Here is a 22,132-nt window from a genome sequence, read left to right as displayed (position 1 = left end):
TCTTGCTCTTGAGGAGACAGTAAAAGAGATAGTCCCTTTTTTGTGCCGCTGAACCTTGTCAAGTCTGGGGCTGCATCAACCCTCTTGACTTGAAGGAAGCCAGCCTAAGAGCAAAGCTGATGCACTGACCAATGCATGAAGTACTTGAAATGTGCCATGAAATAGCATTTATTGAGGGCATTTCATAGAGGCAGTTTCGTTCCAGGCCAAGCAAAATTGAAGCAGCAGTGAAGTATGGAGATGTATGTTCACAGCTGAACAAAAAGTAGTTATATATGTAGTTTTGTACATTTTTAACGTATTATTTGAAAATTCATTTCTCTTCATAAAAATTGTTATGGACAAAATTTTTTGAATTTATAAAGTTCAAACAAGACAATTTTGACTACAAATAAGTGAGATACTCAGCTTCCACAGCACTTCATTTTTATCTCTAGAATATTTGACCAATTAGTGGTTGTGGTAGCCAGTTGCCAAGATGTCCTCCAGTGATTATCATCTCCTCAGTGTGAGAGACAACCAAATGAAGAACACCTTTGGTTCTCTCACACACTGAATAGGGCGGACCTGTTTAATCAAAATAGGACACTTTGAAAATGATGTTGTGTGACTCCTGATGTTAGGCCATAAAAGACATTGTGCCTTGCTCTCTCAGCTCACCTCCCTTGGGTAAGCTAAGACGCTGTCATGTGTGAGGATCCTCAAGTTGCCCACAAGGGATCCACTGAAGCTCCTGCCAAAAGCAAGCATCAACTTGCCAGCAAGAGTAACCATCTTGGAAGTATAACTTGCAGATCCCAGTCAAACCTTTGGCCGATGGTAGCCTCATTAAAATTTGGGATAAGCAGATCCCAAATTTCTGATGTCCAGATACTGTGTGAGATACTGTTGTTTTAAGCCACTAAGTTTGGGATGATTTGTTAAGCAGCAGTAGATAACTAATACAGTAGTTCCTGAATCTTCAGGAAGGAAAGATATGATCAGAAGACAGAAGTCACAACAGACAGTTATCATTTCCTTTTTTCCATAGGGCACCTAATGTCTTTCATGAAGTTAGGAGCATTTTCTACATTTTCTAGATGACACCAGTTTCTAAAATTATGTTATTAATTTAATAGTTTACTTCTGCCCGTTTTATTCACAACAAACTCTGGAAAATTCTTAAAGAGATGGGAATACCATACCACCTGACCTGCCTCTTGAGAAACCTACATGCAGGTCAGGAAGCAACAGTTAGAACTGGACATGGAACAACAGACTGTTTCCAAATAGGGAAAGGAGTGTGTCAAGGCTGTATACTGTCACCCTGCTTATTTAATTTCTTTGCAGAGTACATGAGAAACGCTGCGCTGGCTGAAGCACAAGCTTGAATCAAGATTGCAGGGAGAAATATCAATAACCTCAGATATGCAGATGACACTGTGCTTATGGCAGAAAGCGAAGAACTAAAGAGCCTCTTGATGAAAGCGAAAGAGGAGTGAAAAGTTGGCTTAAAGCTCAACATTCAGAAAACTACCATCATGGCATCTGGTCCCATCACTTCAAGGCAATTAGATGGAGAAACAGTGGAAACAGTGACAGACTTTCTTTTGAGGGGGACCGAAATAACTGCAGATGGTGACTGCAGCCATGAAATTAAAAGATGCTTACTCCTTGGAAGAAAAGCTATGACCAACCTAGGCAGCATATTAAAAAACAGACATTACTTTGCCAACAAAGGTCCGTCAAAGCTTTGTCTAGTCAAAGCTATGGTTTTTCCAGTAGTCGTGTATGGATATGAGAGTTGGACTATAAAGAAACCTGAGCGCTAAAGAATTGATGTTTTTGAACTGTGGTGTTGGAGAAGACTCTTGAGAGTCCCTTGGACTGCAAGGAGGTCCAACCAGTCCATCCTAAAGGAAATCAGTACTGAATATTCATTGGAAGGACTGATGCTGAAGCTGAAACTCCAATACTTTGGCCACTTGATGTGAAGAACTGACTCATTTGAAAAGACCCTGATCCTGGGAAAGGTTGGAGGCAGGAGGAAAAGGGGACAACAGAGAATGAGATGGTTGGATGGCATCACCGACTCAATGGACATGAGTTTGAGTAAGCTCCAGGAGCTGGGGATGGACAGGGAAGCCTGGCGTGCTGCAGTCCATGGGGTCGCAGAGTCGGACATGACTGAGCGACTGAACTGAACTGTACTGATTTTATTCATCCCTGTATCTCTAGTGCCTAAGACAGTGAATGGGGAGTTCCCTAGTGGTCCAGTGGCTTAGACTGCAGTCTCAGTGCTGGGGGCCTGGGTTTGATTCCTGGTCAGGGAACTAGATCCCGCATGACATAACTAAGAGTTTGCACTTGCAACTAAGACCCAGTACAGCCAAATAAATTTAAAATTAAAAAAAACTTTTTTAAGTGAATGACTTAAAAATACTATAATAAATTGGTCTTTTGAAATAAGAAGTCAGAAAAGTAAGTATCCACTGATGTTTTTTCCAAGTCAAATCTCTAGGCAAAATGAGACTGAAAAGTGTTTTCTAAGAGTTTGGCTAAATTTTAACATCTTAAAGAAAGGGGCTTAACTTGTAAGACAAGGGTTTGGATCCATTTCTTATCTCTTATAACAGGAAAATCTCAAGATTGAAAAAATACAAAAACCAAAAACCATAAAAATACCTAAAGAAACTATGGAAGAACCTTCTATTGGAGACTTTTCAGAGTTTGAAATAATAACTAGAAGCTATAATGGAAAATTTTATTTATTCAGCTATACCAAAATGACTTCCTGCAAATTCAAAGCATAAAAGAAATCAAAGTCAAATTATAAACTGAAGGAAAAAACTTACCACAAAGAACCAATTTCCGTGAATGATAAGGATATCAAATCATAAAAGGCCAGTTACCCAGTAGGAAAGTGAGCAGCAAATATTAACAGTCAATAGGAACAGTTAACAGGAAAGAAAATAGAGATGGCTCTTAAACACATGAGAACACCCTTATCCATAAAGATAAATTAAAATGATTTCTTTGGAAAAATAAAAATTCATAACATCCTATATTACTGAGAGTGGGAGGAAATCAACAATCTCATACATTGCTGGTAAGATTATTAATCGGTAGAACTTCTCTGAAGGGCAACTTGAAGATGTTTGTGTGTGTGTGTGTGTGTATATGATTAAGGTTCACATAACTGTTGACATGGGCTTCCCAGGAGGCTCAATAGTAAAGAATCTGCCTGTCAATGCAGAAGACGCAGGCTCAATAACTGCATCAGGATGATCCCCTGGAGAAGTAAATGACAACCCACTCCTAGAAAATCCCATGGATAGAGGAGCCTGGCAGGCTGTATAGCTCATGGGGTTGCAAAAGAGTCAGATACAACTTAGCAACTAAGTAACAATGACCCTTTGAACATAGCAATTTCATGCCCAGCAGTTTATCTTAAAGATATAAAATCTATGCAAATTTTTATTTATTTCAGAATTATTTCTAGGAGCCTAAGTTTAGAATTTAAATATCAATCAATAGGAAATGCTTAAATTTAGGTTCATCCATATAATGAAACATCATACAGCTATAAGGAGAATGAAAACTTTTATATGTACTTTATAGATTAATTCCTAAGACAAAATTGTTAATACAAAAAATAAAAATAAAAGGCAAGGTGCCAATTGGTGTGTACAGAATATTTTACTTTTGAAAAGTATATATATATTTCATATGCATGAGATACATATGTATACACACACAAATACATATGTATACATAAAACACCCCTGGAAGAAAGAAACTGTAATACCAGTGCCTCGAGGGATGGAACCAGGTGGCTACTACACAGGGATGAGAAGGAATCTTTTCAATGTACATCCTTTTGAATTTTTACCTACATACACATTGCATGCGTTCATGATCAGTCACTTCAGTCATGTCTGACTTGTGACCCCTGGGCTGTAGCCCCCCAGGCTCCTCTGTCCATGAGATTATCTCAGCAAGAATACTGGAGTGGGTTGCCATTTTCTTCTCCAGGGGATCTCTCCCACCCAGGGATCAAACCCACATCTCTTGCATTGGCAGGCAGATTCTTTACCACTGAGATACCTGTGAAGCCCACAAACAGATTATCTAGTTTTAAATATTAATACAATTAAAGTTTAAGAAAAAAAAAAATCAGGCTTGACTCAAAATGTTAAGGAACATCTAGTGGCCCCTTTTTTTTTTTTTTTACAGTTAATTCTTAAACCCTGAGAGGTTGAGATGATTTGTCAACTATCACATAACTACTATTTTCTGGGCTCCAAAATCACTGCAGATGGTGATTGCAGCCATGAAATTAAAAGACGCTTACTCCTTGGAAGGAAAGTTATGACCAACCTAGACAGCATATTAAAAAGCAGAGACATTACTTTGTCAACAAAGGTCCGACTAATCAAGGCTATGGTTTTTCCAGTGGTCATGTATGGATGGATGTGAGAGTTGGACTATAAAGAAAGCTGAGGGCCGAAGAATTGATGCTTTTGAACTGTGATGTTGGAGAAGACTCTTGAGAGTCCCTTGGACTGCAAGGAGACCCAACCAGTCCATCCTAAAGGAAATCAGTCTTGGGTGTTCATTGGACAGACTAATGTTGAAGCTGAAACTCCAATACTTTGGCTACCTGATGCGAAGAGCTGACTCATTGGAAAAGACCCTGATGCTGGGAAAGATTGAGGGCAGGAGGAGAAGGGAACGACAGAGGATGAGATGGTTGGATGACATCACCGACTCAATGGACATGAGTTTGGGTGGACTCCGGGAGTTGGTGATGGATAGGGAGGCCTGGCATGCTGCGGTTCATGGGGTCGCAAAGAGTTGGACACGACTGAGCGACTGAACTGACTGAATGACTATGTAAGCTACACAGGGTCTAGAACCTAGGTTTGATTGAGCTCTCTCATACAGATTGCTTAAGGGTTAAAAAAAAAAAAAAGGCATTTAAATAGACTTCACATAAATAAAAAGTTCTAAAGTCCATTTTGGTGTAGGTGCAGAGAAAACAGCAATTAACTTGCTGGATGAGGCATGACCTGGTATCATGCTGGAGAGCAATCTGCCAGCCCTTTGCTAAGTCACTTCAGTCGTGTCCAACTCTATGTGACCCCATAGACGTCAGTCCACCAGGCTCCCCTGTCCCTGGGATCCTCCAGGCAAGAACACTGGAGTGGGTTGCTATTTCCTTCTCCAGTGCATCAAAGTGAAGTTGCTCAGTCATGTTCGACTTAGCAACCCCATGGACCGCAGCCTACCAGGCTCCTCCATCCATGGGATTTTCCAGGCAAGAGTACTGGAGTGGGTTGCCATTGCCTTCTCCGCTGGCAGCCCTTACCCAGAAGTTAAAAATGCTCACAGCCAGGTAAGTGCACTGTTGAGAGTACAGGGAGGAACTGCCATATAGGGTATCAAACAAATATATGTTTATATTGAAAACACTGTGATAGGATAGAGAGATCAATGGATCAGACTGCAAAATCCAGGAATATGTTTGTTTAAAAATTTAATGTATGATAAACGTGACATCTCAAATTTGGGGGCAGGGGAGTGGAGGTGGGAAGAGTGGGTAATCCAATAAAGTTAACCATTGGTTAAAAAAAAACTCAGACACATATACTGTACACTAAATGGATCAATGAATTACTTATATTTCAAAAAAAAAAAGTGTACTAGAAGAATGAGATTTTACTAGAAACAAAAACTGCACAAATTAGGAAACAAATGTGACAGATTCACAGCCCTAAAACCTTACAATCCATGTTGGTGGTAAAACAGAATGGTGTGCCCACTGTGGCAGTTTGGAGGATCCTCAAAAAGTTAAAAATAGAACTACCATAGTTCTTTCTATTCAGAAACCCCACTTCTGAGTATTTTTCTGAAAGAAGTGAAATCAGAATCTCAGAGAGAGATATATTAGCACCCTCATCTGAATTTGTAGCACTGTTTACAATTGCCAAGCTGTGGAAGCATCATGTCCACCTATTGTATGAATGGAGAAAACATGGTATTGCATACAATGGAATTATTACTCAGCTTTAAATACTTGACAACACAAAATGAATCTTGAGGACAATAAGCTAAGTCAAATAAGCCAATCATAGAAGAACAAAATACTGTATTCCACATACATGAAGTATCTAAAATAGCTGTAGAAGCAGAGACTAGGACAGTGGTTGCCAGGGACTAGGGGGAGGGGAAAATGAGTTTTTAATCAATGGGCATAAAGTTTCATTTATTCAATATTTTAATGTACACTTAAAAATCTGTTAAGGTGTATTTCATACTAAGTGTTCTTACTACAATAAAAAAATGAAAAAATACCTATTTTATAATGTCAATTTTTAAAATTAACTTTCTGTAAAGCATAGTTTCTGGAGCAATAGAGGAAAAAAATCATAATCTTGATAATGGTAACGACTTCCACAGCAGAATAGCACCCTGGTAATTTTATTCTCAATTTTTTCAAAAATTTTTTGTGTAGAATAGTGAAATGCAGACTTCGAAGTCAGACAAGGTTGAGTTCAGTTCCAACCTATGACTTAAAATTTATGTTACCTTGAGCAAGTTCCTCTATCTATCTGCATCCTTCTCCTGTGAGGCAAAGAACATCAAACAGTATTGCTATGATTACAGAGGTAAGTAGGATTTTATGTTAAGTCACTAGAACAATGCCTGGCAAGAGCTCAAAAATGGTAAGGCCATCATTAAAATTCCAGTCAGAATTTTACCTGTTTTACCTTTCTCCTTACTATTTTCCTGTTGAACAAAAAGTAAATGCCAACACACCTCTCTAAAACACATGGGTCCACATCCCCAATTCCCAGATTTTGGGCCCAAATTTCTCATGCCAAAATTCTTTTCCCTATTAATTTTTAATATAATCTCACAATCTATAAAGTGATTCTTTAGCAGTTCTGCTAGACAAGGACAATTTCTCTGGTACAAAAAGAATCCTCCCATCCTTCTGATTTAGGTTATGGACAGAGCCCTGAAATTCTAAGATAGCAAGTAATTCCGAGGATGAATACGGTTTGTAAACTCCTCTTAGATCTCAAAACGTTCGTATTTCCTTGGGTCCTGGGAAAACAATCACGAATGAGAAAGTCATAGACCTTGGACTGGATTCCTAATTACAGTTTACCAACCACATGGCCTTGAGTTAGTTTCTTCATTTCCTCTGTGAGTTCTCTCATTGCTAAAACAAATCTGTGCTTACAGGATTACAATCTACAGTGCACATTAGCTGTGCCTGGCACACAGTAGGAAACTGATGGCCCATATGGGTTCTGTAAAAATAGGCATTCCTTTTTTTAACCTAAATATGACAAAAAAGCCTTATACAGCAAAATGTCACTAACATTTCATAAATACTCAGTTCAGTTCAGTCACTCAGTCATATCCGACTCTTTGCGACCCCATGAATCGCAGCACACCAGGCCTCCCTGTCCATCACCATCCCCCGGAGTTCACTCAAACTCATGTCCATCGAGTCGGTGATGCCATCCAGCCATCTCATCCTCTGTCATCCCCTTCTCCTCCTGCCCCCAGTCCCTCCCAGCATCAGAGTCTTTTCCAATGAGTCAACTCTTTGCATGAGGTGGCCAAAGTACTGGAGTTTCAGCTTTAGCATCATTGCTTCCAAAGAAATCATAAATACACAAACATACTATTTTATTGATGAGGATATTATCAAAAGTTGAGATTATTCCTTTATCACTTAAAATTTAGACTTTGATTCCACAAGACAAATATGGAATACAACTTTTAAAAGACATTATCATAGACTAGCTTATGAGCAATCAAAACTAGAAAACAGATTTGACTGCAAGGCAAAAATTGCTGGTAGCTGAGAGACAGTCAAGATTAGGAGTTGGTACTGAACTCCAGTGTAGGATTGTTTGGGTTCAAATCTTAATTCTCCTGGCTCCTAAATCAAGCTATTTGTCCAGTTCTCTGTTTCCTATTTGTTAAAATCAATCAACTGTATACTAGATAACCTAATTGTCAGACACTTTTAGGTACCCCTTCCCTTTTTCCAGTTGTTATCTGAAATAATGTCTATCACGTGCTTAGAACGGGCTGACTGAAAGCAGAGGCCCTAATGGTTTAGACAGCATGTAAATGTATATAGATTACCTATTCCAAATCAGGCAATGGCAACCCACTCCAGTACTCTTGCCTGGAAAATCCCATGGATGGAGGAGCCTGGTGGGCTGCAGTCCATGGGGTTACTAAGAGTCTGGCACGACTGAGCGACTTTACTTTCACTTTCATGCATTGGAGAAGGAAATGGCAACCCACTCCAGTGTTCTTGCTTGGAGAATCCCAGGGACAGGGGAGCCTGGTGGGCTGCCATCTGTGGGGTCACACAGAGTTGGACACGACTGAAGCGACTTAGCAGCAGCAGCAGCAGTTTCCTGTTATTACTTAACCCCCTTTGTGCCTCACCTTCCTTATATGCAAGATGTGACTGATGGTACTTGACTCATATGCTCTTGAAAGATTAAGCCATGTGATATATGACAAGTACCTACAACAGTAGCTCACACCTAGAAAATGATCCTTAAGTGTTAGCTATACTGTCACTCGGTGCCTAGCCTGGAATTTACAAGGTACTCAGCCAGTGTGAGCTATTACACCCTACCTTGCTTGGATTTCTAACTATGTAGTGAAAATGTTCATTAAGGTTTTCAAAATATAACTTAAATAAGACATATGATACTAGATTTGCATAAGTGAAGAACTATACTTAAATGTTTGATATATATGAAGTCAGAATGCTGCTACTTGTCTTCTCCTTAGAATGTTGTTAGCATAAATCCATGGCTTTGAATCAGCATCAACTATATACTTAGTAAAGTTAACCTCAACGTGAAAATTGAAAACCTTGTTTTCCAGTTCTCTGCAGGTTACCTCTATCTGGCCCCACATAAACCATGAACCCTAAAGCAACTGTAAAGCATGTGTCAGTTGCTCAGTTGTGTCTGACTCTTTGCGACTGCATGTACTGTAGCCTGTCAGGCTCCTCTGTCCATGGATTTGCCAGGCAAGAATAGTGGAGTGGGTAGCCATTGCCTTCTCCAGGGGACCGACCCAACCCAGGGATTGAACCTGGGTCCCCTGCACTATAAGCAGAGTCTTTACCATCTGAGCCACCAGGGAAGCCCAAGAACCATCTTAAGTCACTAAATAAAAATTAACCATTGATTTATGTATTTTTATTTGGAAATGTTTATACCAGTACAGTGAAACTAAATTTTAGACACTGGATGTCATTAGCTTGGATATCGTTAGTTTATTATAAAAGAGAAACATGGAAATTATTTACATGATGAAAGATTTCAGAACTTCAGTGGAATGGGCAGCTTCACGTGATGCCATTTCAATAGTGACTTATTTCAGTCGACATATTTCCCAAGAATGTCACCATCTCTAAATAAGAAATAATCCTGCAAACAGAGAAACCATTAGTTAAGAAAACTAATAGCAAATATTTAACCTATCCTTAATATTATGAAGTTTACACACCTTGTCGTCTAGAACTACTTTGGTGCCTCCATATTCTGGGAGAAGAACTTTATCTCCAACTTTCACACTAACTGGTTGAATCTCTCCACCCTTAAGAAAACAAGGATGTTTATTAGTAAAGACGTTTAGTTAATCAAACCAAATATTTACACTTTTATTATTAATCAACTGCGCACTACAATCAGATGTTTAAAAAGGGCTTTGGTGGCCAAGTGGTATAATTTATAGTCATGGTTCTTCACTCAAAAATATCACTGTAGAGGTACACTTTGAAATAAGGCACACACAGTGGCTTCAACTAAAACATGATTTCAGTTTAAAGGGTCAAAGAATTATACTGGGAAAAGTAACTTTAAGCTATTTAATCGTTAAATATTAACATACTTGAAGTAATATGTTACTTCACAACCAAGTGAGGTAAACCAGTTTTTAAAACCGTATGTACAATGGTCATGTTCAACTTCTTTCAACACTTAAAAACTTAATTTTCTGACTTTGGAATATATACTTCATTTACTTTTGCGATTCAGTTTCTGTTCCTCCAAAGCAGATTTAGGGAAGAGGGACTGAAGTAGAATGCCCAAAATCTTCCAATTCCTAACTCCAGAATAGCCCCTTGCTAGAACTTTCTTAGCGGTACCTGGAACAATGCAATGAAGCTGACACTTTCAGAAGTCTGAGGTCTAACCCTCAGTTGGAGACTAACTGGAAGGCCAGTTCTTACACGCAAGACAAAGTGATTAGGATTAAAGGATTAGGGCAATTTCAGTGTGTTAGAGGTCAGACTAAAAGTTCAAATTTATACCTACTGATTTTAATGCCGTGTAACTCTTCCTCCATCATATACACTAAGGTTTTTTTTTTTTTCTTCCCTGATTACAATTATTTTTGCTGAAAGCAGATTAGTTGTGAACCCACTGGGGAATGATCTTTTTAATAATAACCAAGGCTCCCTACCGCCCGCCCCCCACATTTCACATAAAAATGAGTTCCATTTCAGTCCGCATTTACCTTTCCTTTAGAGCCTGATCCAACAGCTACCACCGTTGCTTGCAATACTTTTCCTTGTGATTTTTCTGGAAGCATAATCCCTCCTTTGGTTACAGTTTCGGCCGCACTTCTTTCAACTAATACTCGGTCAAAGAGGGGAAGAAACTTTCTAAATGCCTGTCCTGCCTTTGGAGAGAAAAACGTTAAATTTGAAACACAATGTATTCTAAATAGGCCACATGTGGCTTTCAAAGATAACGCCAATGTTCAGATTTTCCATTCAAAGCAAACACCTCTGAACATTCAGTTCTAAATCCCGCGTTTAATTTCCCACTCCTATGAGTGTTAGGGGTCGTTGTTGCTCCTCAGGTCAGCAGCCAGACAAGCTTCAAGGACAAGCTTAGTTTCTTCCAAGGTCAATCCTTCCAAGGATTTTCTGTAAATTGTCATTAAACACTTAAGTCCCTCTACCTGTGGCCACGCTTTTTTCAAGACCATTACATACCCACCAAGGTCCCGCAAGGGGCGTGCGTCGGGATTCCCGCCCCCCGACCCACGCGCTGCTTCACACTCGGGTGCAGAGAGCCCTGCTCGGAGGAAAGGGTCGGCGGGGTCTCGCCTCTCCAGGGCTTGGGCGGGCGCGGGTCTCTGACCTCTACTCCTCCCGCGAGGCCCAAAGGAAATCGCCTGCTAGCCATGAGCCCCAGACCAACCCGGGTGCGCCGGCCTTCAGCCCATGCGAGACTCACCATGACTCCGGCTGCCGCAGTTCGTACGCTGCTCTCACGCCACAGGCAAAAGGAGAGACCTGCTGTCGGACCCTCCGGACACGTGAACGCGAAAAAAAAAAACTGACCAACGCGCAGGCGCGCTCGCTCCCGCCCAGCCCCTCCCCGCGAAAGGGGGGTGGCCGCACCAGCGCGCACCCCTATTCGTTTCCTGGGTTCTGCGCAGACCACTGACGCGCGGACCCGGAGGCGGAAGAAAAGAGCAACTCTTTCTAGGCTTTTCTAGGCCGCCAGCCTAGGTGAAAGTACTAACCCTTCGCACCCCCTCCCGGAAATGACGCGTTTGACCCTTGACCCACATAGAGCCAGGCTCTTTCCGGAACGTTCTGGAACGGCGCGCAGCCCGGGAACTAGCCTAAGCGAGCCGGAGAGGGCTGAACCCGCTGGCCTGGCCCGGCGCGGGTAGGGAGGGGCGGGACTGGCGCGCGGAGCGTGCAGATTGCAGGGCCCAGGCGGCCGGGAAGGGGTGGGCACCGCCCGCAGGCGCGCTGCGGAGGGGCGGGGGGAGCGGCGGAGGGAGGGGACACGGGCTCATTGCCGTGCGCGCCCTGCACTCTGTCCCTCACTCGCCGCCGACGGCCTGTCTCGTCACCCGCACGTCGCGCCGCTGCCCCGCAGGTACGCGCCCGCTCCGCGCCGCCTCACCCGTGCGTTTCGGACTCCGGAGCCGTCCTTCCCCTCTCCGTTGAGCCGGTCCGCCGGCGAGAGCCAGAGCTTCCCCCGGCGCCGCAGGCCCGGGCCCGCTGAGCCAGGCCTCGTGGGTGCACGCGGGGGCCCGTCACGTGCGGCGTGGATCGCTCGCCCAGCCGGGCACAGCAGGGAAGGCTTGCCCACGAGTGTGCGCGGAGTCGGGCGATTGTATTCACATCGATCCTCCGGTGAAGGCTTTTGTGCTTGTGGTCGAGTGTAGGGTGCCAGGGAGGGTGGTCGCAGCGTGTGGGAGCGGCTTTTGGCCTGGGGGACTGCTGGGATATGGCATCTCCACCTTTGACCTTGCTTGGCTGTCCTGATGGAAAGACACGTGGGGCCACTGGGAGTGGGCCCGGCCGCCGCCCCCAGCATCGTGGCCTTGCCCGCTGCTCTGATACAGTAGCCCCGAGTGGGTACATGAAGACACATTTTAGTAAACGGATTTTTGCAGCGTCAGGAGTATTTTCCTTCCCTTGGTCACTTGGGTTTATAACTTGCCCCTTTTTTGTAGACTTGGTTTTCCAGGGGACATTTGCAGCTGATTTGCTCTCGAGGCCATTTTAGCGGTGAAATATTAACTCATTTTTAGCGTAGGAAGTAATAGCCGTGGGGAAGAAGAAGAGCGTACATTTTTTCTGTAGGTCAGGCATGGGGCGACCTCTTAAAGATTGCACTAGTAGCCGGTGTTGTGGGGGTGGGGGCGGGTTCCGAGGCCCAGGTATCGTGGATGCCAGACGTCAGCCCAGTTCATTTCTGATATTTCTCGTTCTGTTGCATGGGTGTCATGTTTGTGTTGTAACCCCACGGGTAGTGGTAGTATTGTCCTGATGATCTGTCTGTTTTTCCTTCAGAAATGCTTCGATTACCCGCAGTCCTTCGTCAAATGAGGCCAGTGTCCAGGGCACTGGCTCCTCATCTCACTCGGGCTTATGCCAAAGATGTAAAATTCGGTGCAGATGCTCGAGCCTTAATGCTTCAAGGTGTAGACCTTTTAGCCGATGCTGTAGCCGTTACTATGGGGCCAAAGGTATTCTTATTTTGTTGTAATTTATAGTATTGTTAAGGAGTAACATTTTGCCGATGGCAAGAGTCACGCCAAGCTATTAAACAGTTCTTAGATATTCATAAACTGCTTGTGCCAAATTTGTGAAACTATTTTGTACAAAGTGTGATGTAATCAAGTGGTAACTCCTAGCTTAAGATGGATGGTTATACTCAAGGTAGAATTAATCTCCCTTGCCTGCTTGAGTTAAATTTTGGATCCTTTCCCAGTAGTTAGTACTAGGCATAGGTGGAAGAATGTAACATCCACAGTACCTTAAGTATGAGCTTTTAAGTCTCATTTAACGAAGAGATTGGTGAATAAGGAGTAACAAGTAAATTGAAGAGATCTCTTCATGGATCGTACTGGGTGGAGCGATGCTTCAGTTCAGGCTGAAGACAATACAAATATCAAAGTGATCCAACTGAGCAAAGTAATGGCATTTGCATGCCTCACAAGAAGCAGCTTTGGTTCAAGCCACCAGTACTGTTTGCATCATATTTTAAGATTTAATGTTGAACAACTCAGGAAGGCTGCACTGTTCTTGTCTTGCCATTGGTATTTTAGAAACTAAATTTTAAAATAAGTTCAAAAGTGACTTTTCACAGTATTATTATAGCAGGCACTGAACAAATTTTAAGTATGAATTATGTGGTCTGGAATTTCATTATAATCCCCCAAGTTAATGTTGGTTAAGTCTTTAGAAATTTTATCTCTTACAACATCTCATCCAAGGTTATGCACTTGGCAATGAAGTCATTTTGTCTGTAAGAACATTGATGAACTTGCCCTTGAGATTCATGCAGCAGGTCTGATAAAAATGATCAGATGTTGCATTGAGGTTTTAAAGTAATTGCCTATTATGAAAAATGCTCTTTTTATTTTAAGCTAAATAGTACTTAGCGTGTGAATCTGTGGCATTTTTTTCCTTCTGCAATTATAGGGAAGGACAGTGATTATTGAACAGAGTTGGGGAAGTCCCAAAGTGACAAAAGATGGTGTGACTGTTGCAAAGTCTATTGATTTAAAAGATAAATATAAAAATATTGGCGCTAAACTTGTTCAAGATGTTGCCAATAACACAAATGAAGAGGCGGGGGATGGCACCACTACTGCTACTGTACTGGCACGCTCTATTGCCAAGGAAGGCTTCGAGAAGATTAGCAAAGGTGCTAATCCAGTGGAAATCAGGAGAGGTAGGAATGTCTCTCTTCATTGTCACCACAGTGTTTTGAACTGTCAGGTTATCTGTTAAATTATATTAGAAAGTTGATTCTTTCTTGTTTCTCCTGTCTCCTAAAAATTTTTTTAAATCTTTTAAAAAAAAAAAAATGCGTAAGTAGTGATTGAATTCCTGACTATGGGATGGGCATTGTGCTAGGTGGCAAAGAGGAGACTGACTAAGATGCTTGTGCCCTGTGTCCACAGTCATCCATCCCTATGTCATTGTCCCCTGGCTCATTTCTCCCCCAAACCAAGTTTATTGTAAGTTGCAGCATGTACTGTGTATTTCTAAAGCAATAAGTTCAAGAAAATGTCACCCAGGATATCAGAATGGGTTTTTATTTTTTATAAAGCAGTTTCTTCTTAACAGCACATATTATGTTATGAGTCTGAATTTTGTTTGTTGTTACTTGTTTGGGGGAGTTAGGCCACAGTTTAAAGATCTCCTGAGCATGGAATTGCTGTCTGTTTCTGGGGTGTATTACCAGCCACATGTAGGAGACATAAACTAGGAGGCACATGAGAGTAAAGGGACATACTATTAATAATTTGTGAAAACTGACTTGTTAGGCTTCCGAAAATGGGATGAGGTATCATCTCATCTATTTCAGTGTTTGAGATCCAAATGAATGTGTCTCATTAAAAGCAGTTTGACCCAAAGAAAGTCATTGTTATTACAAATTGCTCTCAATTATTTTTGCGAAGTAACGTTTCTCAAAATAAGGAAAGAGCTAGCATTGGTCTCAGTTGAAAAGACTATTCTCTCATAAATAAATCCGTATTGTGGTGACATTGAATGTTAAAGGTGGTTGTTCATAAATTACATATTAAATGAGGAAATTTCAGCCAGTTAAAAACTTGCAGGGGTATAGCCACAAGAAAGTCCTTATCCTTGACAGTTACACTTGTTGAAAATAAGGGACTGTAATCCATTTTGGTCCTTTGTGTCCTTCAGTGGAGGGGAAGTCTGCTGGATGACCCTGTAAGAAATGATTCAATCGGGAAAGATTTACATAGAATGAGTTGAATGGTGAGGTTCTTGAAAGTGTACACTTTTTTTTTTTAATGCAGTTTTTAAAAATAATTTTGGCATTGTGGTACTTCATTTATTAAAGTTTGTGTTTCATTGCATGCCATCCAACTGCCTTGTGATTAGGAAGAGTACTGGTACAGAAGCATTGAGGCATTGATACACTTAACATGAATCAGAATTTTAGTTGACATGGAGCCATGAGGGAATAAGCATTGTAATACGTGTTCTTGAACCAGGTGTGATGTTAGCTGTTGATGCTGTAATTGCTGAACTTAAGAAGCAGTCTAAACCTGTGACAACCCCCGAAGAGATTGCTCAGGTATGGATTTTTAAAGTAACATGATTTTATCCTATAATTACACAACAGTGTCAGGATAACAGTATTACCCAGTCACCAACATTTGAAGCATTTTTCTCACTGCTAGAGATTTGAAAAATCCCCCCACCAGGGATTGAACCTCTGCAGTGGAACATGGTGTCTTAACCCCTGGACCACCAGGAAGTCCCCGTAATTTGAGTCTTAATGAGTTGTCATTTTAGTTCTGCGTGACTGAGTAAAAACTCATTTGTGTGGAAAATGTTATTTGGCTGTTTATCAAAGATGAATAATTTCAGTTTCTAATATTGCCACATTTGCCAAGGGAAAAAAGGATAACGGGTCGTTAGGCTCTTTCTTTCTTTTTTTTGCCACCCTGCCTGGCTTGTGGGACCTAGTTCCCCAACCAGGGATGGAATCTGGGCCCCTGCAATGAAAGTGGCAAGTCCTAACCGCTGGACCACAAGGGAATTCCCTCTTTTTTGTTTTTGTTTAAAAGAATAATTGTGTGTTTATTTCATTTCTTTCAAAAATAATGTAGAAAATAATCAAATTTTTAAAAAATTGCAATGGGATCAGTTATTCATTAGGATTATTATGCTTAAAATTCCCTCTGCCTGTCTCACCACCACCATCACCCTGCCTCTAGCATCCCACCAAGGATATATCAGTTGGGAAGTTAATGAGAAAAGGGAGGGGAGTGATTGAGGAAGATAGCCTTACCTTTAATTTGAAAGAGTAGTTTGATTATTTCAGGTTGCTACAATTTCTGCAAATGGAGACAAAGAAATTGGCAACATCATTTCTGATGCCATGAAAAAAGTTGGAAGAAAGGGTGTTATCACAGTAAAGGTAAGTTTGTTTTTAATGATAGATGGAAACAGATGTCTGATAATCTGAGTTTTACAAGTACAAAAATTTGATCTACACATGTTTCCAAAAGTGTGTTCTGTTTCATTCTTCGCAGGTAACACTGGCACCTGTGCAGAATAATGTGCTCATTGTGTTTGGGTGAATTATTAACCTATGGCTTTGGATGTAAATGCGTCCTGATTTAGATGATATTGGCTTCTAGCTGTAAAAAATTAGTTCAAATACATATTCTTGCAAAAGTGGAGTTGGATGCCCTGGGATATTTCCATAATTCTATCTGAATTCCTTATGAGAAGTGGGGACTACTTATTAATTGGTTTGAAACTAGTCTTTGTGTAATGAAATTCACATAACGAATTCTTTGACTTTTCATAGGATGGAAAAACACTGAATGATGAATTAGAAATTATTGAAGGCATGAAGTTTGACAGAGGATATATTTCTCCATACTTTATTAATACATCAAAAGGTAAGAGCAAATGGGTAACTGAATTTTTTTTTAAGCATAGTTTAATATGTGACACCCTGAGAACATTTGTCAGTGTCATACCTCAAAAGTAAATTCATGTGTTCCAAATGTTCGTGTGTATGAGAAAGAAAAACATGAACTGATCAGTCACTTTAAAAAAGTGTGCTGGAACTTTGCTCTAGTGGTTTTTCATTTAAATTAAACTGCAGACATTTTCAGCAGAATGGCCTCAAGTTGGTGAGAAATGTTCTTTGCTTTTCAGGTCAGAAATGTGAATTCCAAGATGCATATGTTCTATTGAGTGAAAAGAAAATTTCTAGTGTCCAATCCATTGTTCCTGCTCTTGAAATTGCCAATGCTCACCGGAAGCCCTTGGTCATAATTGCTGAAGATGTGGATGGAGAAGCTCTAAGTACCCTTGTTTTGAATAGGTAATAGGCAGTGGTATTTGGTTTACATTTCTGGATGAAAGGCAGATATTTGTATTGGTGTTTGAAATCTCCTTTATGTACATTCTCCTTGAACCACTTGTGTTTGTATAATATTGGTGGGTGTCATGAACCTTTAGTCCAGTTATATTCTGTCTTTTTTGAATAGGGTCCCTGAGTCCTTAATGTTTTATGTACCTTTTTATAAGATAGCCTAAGTATTTACAGTTGTTTTGAAGATAAATGGGTTTTTGGTTTTGTATTTTTTCCAAAAAAAATTTATGGAAAAGATATATTTACAATTACAGTTTTTCATGAGGAGAGGTAAACAACTGCCATTCTAAATGTATCTGGCATTTGGCATTTTACATAATCTTCTAAAGGAAAAATTTTGTTAATGAATAGTCTAAAATAGAGAAATTGGTACTCGGGTTGGGGTCTATTAATTTTTTAGATCTATAATGTATTACATTTTACTTTAAGACAAAAATGTTAATGCTATAGACAGACTCTTACGGGGATTTTTTTGCGGGGGGGGGGCGGGGTTTGGCGCCTGTGAAATCTTAGTTCCCAGACCAAGGAGGGCATTTTTAAAATACATATTCTTCCTAATCCTACAGCTGGGGTGAATCAGAAATGAGATTCTCCAATTTTTATTATAATGGAAATGCACAAATGAAATAATCAGGTATATATTACAGAATTGCATATTTTGACCTGACCTAAATGAGTTTACTTATCCTGTAATGTTTATAGCCTGGATATGCTTTTGAGGTTATGAAAAGCCCTAGAGATAGTGGGATGTGAAGCAGAAATAGAAGAATAACAGGCCTGAAAAGTTCTGATTGAGCCATTTTACTGGTTGCTGTAAACCTAGATCTCCAGTTTACTTGGCATATTATCAGAGCTTAACCTTCTTATTTGGCTCCTCAATAAAACCAGGTCTGTCTTAAAGTTTATATATTACTTCCATTTCAATCTGGTTTCAAATGAGCATTTTAAAAATTATATATTCTAAATATTCATTACCTTATTAAAGTGAAGGTAAGCTTAATGATATCAGAAGTATTTACATTTATAAAGGAGTTGAATTAAAAACATTGCTTGCTCAGAATACAGCAGTAATACATAATAACTATAAATGGAGTTCGTAACTTTAAAATTTGTCATGTGTCAATCGCCCAAAATATATAGTATTCTAAATCAACTGTCCCTCACTAAAAAAGCAAAAACTGCTCAAACTGACTTTAGTTTAGTTTTAGTTCAGTCACTCAGTCGTGTCCGACTCTTTGCCACCCCATGATTTGCAGCACACCAGACCTCCCTGTCCATCACCAGCTCCTGAAGTTCACTCAAACTCACGTCCATCTAGTTGGTGATGCCATCCAGTCATCTCATCCTCTGTCGTCCCCTTCTCCTCCTGCCCCCAGTCCCTCCCAGCATCAGAGTCTTTTCCAATGAGTCAACTCTTTGCATGAGGTGGCCAAAGTACTGGAGTTTCAGCTTTAGCATCATTCCTTCCAAAGAACACCCAGGACTGATCTCTTTTAGAATGGATTGGTTGGATCTCCTCACAGTCCAAGGGACTCTCAAGAGTCTTCTCCAATACCACATTTCAAAAGCATCAATTCTTCAGCACTCAGCTTTCTTCACAGTCCAACTCTCACATCCATACATGACTACTGGGAAAACCATAGCCTTGACTAGACTGACCTTTGTTGACAAAGTAATGTCTCTGCTTTTGAATATGCTATCTAGGTTGGTCAAACTGACTTTAATAGCAACTTAATCTAATACTAAATGGTTAAGGGTAAATGCTCATTAGATGATCCCCAAATTTAAGAGCAGGGAGGCCTGGTGTGCTGCAATTCATGGGGTTGAAAGAGTCGGACACAACTGGGCAACTGAACTGAATTGACTGAATTCTGATTTTCACAGTCTATAAAAGTTATCACTGTTTAATTTACATGTTTTCAAGTGGAATGTATGGTCAGAAGGTAAGCAGAAAGTGCAGTTTCCCGAGTAACCTTAGTTATTAGAACTTAAAGTAGACTGGCATTATTATAAAATTTAAATCTTATTAATAACTTCTTAACAGGTTGAAAGTTGGTCTTCAAGTTGTGGCAGTCAAAGCTCCAGGTTTTGGTGACAATAGAAAGAACCAGCTTAAAGACATGGCTATTGCTACTGGGGGTGCAGTAAGTAAAATAGATGTGATTTTGGTTTATTGAATGTTATGTATACATCGAGGTCTGAAATTTATAGGTAGAATTCACATTTTCACAAATCTGGGTTACTTTTCAATAGAAGGTAGAGTTTGGGTTTAAACAGCACTAAGGTCCCTTTCTTTAATTTTGCCATGAGTCTTGCCCAAGAGTGGTCTTTTAACTTGTTTTCAGGAATGTATTATAATAGAAAAAGGCAGGATTTAAGAGTTTAGGCCTAGGGTCTAGTCTTGGTTTCACCAAAAGTATGTCCTTAGATGAGTTTTCTGAGTTCACTTGTTTCTCAAAGCTTAGTGTTAATTGAGGATTAAGTGGGAAGTTGAAAATGTAATGAAAAACTATGCAAGTTCTGTTTGGTCTAGCTATAGTCTTGAAATTTCAGATTTCAAGGAAACAGTATTGCAAGATGCTTTTCTTATCAAAACACTTGTAGCATATGTTAATGATCTTGGTATAATGAAAAATGCCTGTAATCTGTAATTTGTTCTTTTTATTTTGTGGTTTGTTCATTTAAAAAAATGTTTTCATAGGTATTTGGAGAAGAAGGACTAAATCTAAATCTTGAAGATGTTCAGCCTCATGACTTAGGAAAAGTTGGAGAGGTCATTGTGACCAAAGATGATGCCATGCTCTTGAAAGGAAAAGGTGACAAGGCTCAAATTGAGAAGCGTATCCAAGAGATCATTGAGCAGTTAGATATCACAACTAGTGAATATGAAAAGGAAAAACTGAATGAACGTCTGGCAAAACTCTCAGATGGTGTTGCTGTGTTGAAGGTAAGGTTCATTGTTGTAAATAAGCTGCTTGGGTTCCGAGCCCAAGTAAACTAGGATTCTTGACATTTAACATCTTGAGTAGGAGAAGCCATACTAACTGGAATTCTTTTTTGATTTTTAGGTTGGTGGGACAAGTGATGTTGAAGTGAATGAAAAGAAAGACAGAGTTACAGATGCTCTTAATGCCACACGAGCTGCTGTTGAAGAAGGCATTGTTCTGGGAGGGGGCTGTGCCCTGCTTCGGTGCATTCCAGCCTTGGAGTCAATAACTCCAGCTAATGAAGATCAAAAAACAGGTAAAAAGTTACCTTAGAAATGAGTTTACTTGCACCTCGATTTTAGAGTTGTTAGAGTTGTATTGTTGCTCCCCACTAGATAGAACAAGAAGTCACAAAGCAGTTTCCAGAATAACAGAAGTAGAATAACAGTGTTGTTGTCAGAGATCTTTCAGAAAGAATCACTTGACCTGTGGTGTTCTCCCAATTGGAATTACCTATGTCATTATTCTCACAAGGAGAACTGTGCTATAATACTTAAAAAGGAAAGAATTTGCTAAAATATATTTTCCTTATAGGTATAGAAATAATTAAAAAAACACTCAAAATTCCTGCAATGACCATTGCTAAGAATGCAGGTGTTGAAGGATCATTGATAGTTGAGAAAATTATGCAGAGTTCTTCAGAAGTCGGTTATGATGCTATGCTTGGAGATTTTGTGAATATGGTGGAAAAAGGAATCATTGATCCAACTAAGGTAAATAGTTGACCACTGTCTAAAAATGCTAAGTCTTGTTCTTTTTTTTTTTTTAACTAAGGAAAAGTAATATTTTATGAAAACTTTTCCCTAGGTTGTAAGAACTGCATTACTGGATGCTGCCGGAGTGGCCTCTCTCTTAACAACAGCAGAAGTTGTCGTCACAGAAATTCCTAAAGAAGAGAAGGATCCTGGAATGGGTGGCATGGGTGGAATGGGAGGTGGCATGGGAGGTGGCATGTTCTAACTCCTAGAATAGTGCTTTGCCATTATTAATGAACTGTGAGAGGAAGCTCAAGGCAGTGTTCCTCACCAATAACTTCAGGAGAGGTCAGTTGAAGGAGCTGACTGAAGAAAAGGCTGGCTGATGTTTAAGAAAATAACTATAACCATCAGTTACTGGTTTCAGTTGACAACATAGAATGGTTTACTGCTGTCATTGTCCATGCCTACAGATAATTTATTTTGTATTTTTAAATAAAGACATTTGTACATTCCTGATAAATGAGCTTAAGAGCCATGTACCAATGTACTGCTTTCAACTTAAATCACTGAGGCATTTTTACTACTATTCTGTTAAAATCAGGATTTTAGTGCTTGCTATCACCAGATGAGAAGTTAAGAAACAGCCTTTCTGTGGAGAGTAAGAACAATTGTGTACAGAGTAGAGAAATATCCAATTATGTGACAACCTTTGTGTAATAAAAATTGTTTAAAGTTAACTGTGTTAGCTTTTCTGTGATCTAGAGAATGTGAGGAATGAAAGCCAATTGAAGAGGGGAGGGGTAAGGTTTGACCCAAGTCTATAAAATGTTTCCTGCCTATTGTTTCATACATTTCTCCGTTTCTCTTTGCTGCAGACTGGATTCAGTTCAGTTCAGTCGCTCAGTCGTGTCCGACTCTTTGTGACCCCATGAACCGCAGCACACCAGGCCTCCTTGTCCATCACCAACTCCTGGAGTTTACCCAAATTCATGTCCAT

General features: G+C 40.2%; 2 protein-coding genes across 5 annotated transcripts in view; one reads left to right on the top strand and one right to left on the bottom strand.

The window, feature by feature from the left end:
• Positions 1-11,759, bottom strand: part of LOC113905824 (10 kDa heat shock protein, mitochondrial) — a 44,932-nt gene extending 33,173 nt beyond the window's left edge. Inside the window, exons 1-4 of one of the 2 annotated variants that reach the window (XM_027563686.1) lie at positions 11,283-11,759; positions 10,555-10,719; positions 9,544-9,633; positions 9,212-9,464 (exon numbers count right to left, since the gene is read on the bottom strand). In XM_027563686.1, the coding sequence (XP_027419487.1) occupies positions 9,414-9,464; positions 9,544-9,633; positions 10,555-10,719; positions 11,283-11,285 (309 nt within the window). In that variant the 5' untranslated portion in view covers positions 11,286-11,759 and the 3' untranslated portion in view covers positions 9,212-9,413. Of the gene's footprint in view, positions 1-9,211; positions 9,465-9,543; positions 9,634-10,554; positions 10,720-11,282 lie in introns of those variants that run through there. The other variant, XM_027563694.1, reaches the window with a different exon arrangement.
• Positions 11,482-21,872, top strand: HSPD1 (heat shock protein family D (Hsp60) member 1). Of its 3 annotated transcripts, XM_027563648.1 has the most exons (13): positions 11,484-11,723; positions 11,940-12,199; positions 12,863-13,038; positions 13,997-14,249; positions 15,547-15,629; positions 16,383-16,478; positions 16,875-16,968; positions 17,231-17,399; positions 19,495-19,594; positions 20,152-20,397; positions 20,519-20,693; positions 20,972-21,150; positions 21,245-21,872. In XM_027563648.1, exons 1-13 carry the CDS (start codon positions 11,596-11,598, stop codon positions 21,395-21,397), a joined length of 2,112 nt encoding a protein of 703 aa, XP_027419449.1. In that variant the 5' UTR covers positions 11,484-11,595; the 3' UTR covers positions 21,398-21,872. The 3 variants fall into 3 exon arrangements, with proteins under 3 accessions (XP_027419465.1, XP_027419449.1, XP_027419457.1); XM_027563664.1 differs by lacking the exon at positions 11,940-12,199 and having other exon boundaries at positions 11,482-11,723; positions 21,245-21,678; XM_027563656.1 differs by lacking the exons at positions 11,484-11,723; positions 11,940-12,199 and adding an exon at positions 11,819-11,939 and having other exon boundaries at positions 21,245-21,678.
• Positions 21,873-22,132: the final 260 nt, after the last annotated feature.

This window comes from Bos indicus x Bos taurus, chromosome 2 (genome assembly GCF_003369695.1).
Source record: "Bos indicus x Bos taurus breed Angus x Brahman F1 hybrid chromosome 2, Bos_hybrid_MaternalHap_v2.0, whole genome shotgun sequence".
NCBI classification, from domain to species: domain Eukaryota; kingdom Metazoa; phylum Chordata; class Mammalia; order Artiodactyla; family Bovidae; genus Bos; species Bos indicus x Bos taurus.
Note: the sequence above shows the minus strand (reverse complement) of the source record. Positions and strands in the feature narration are given on the sequence as shown.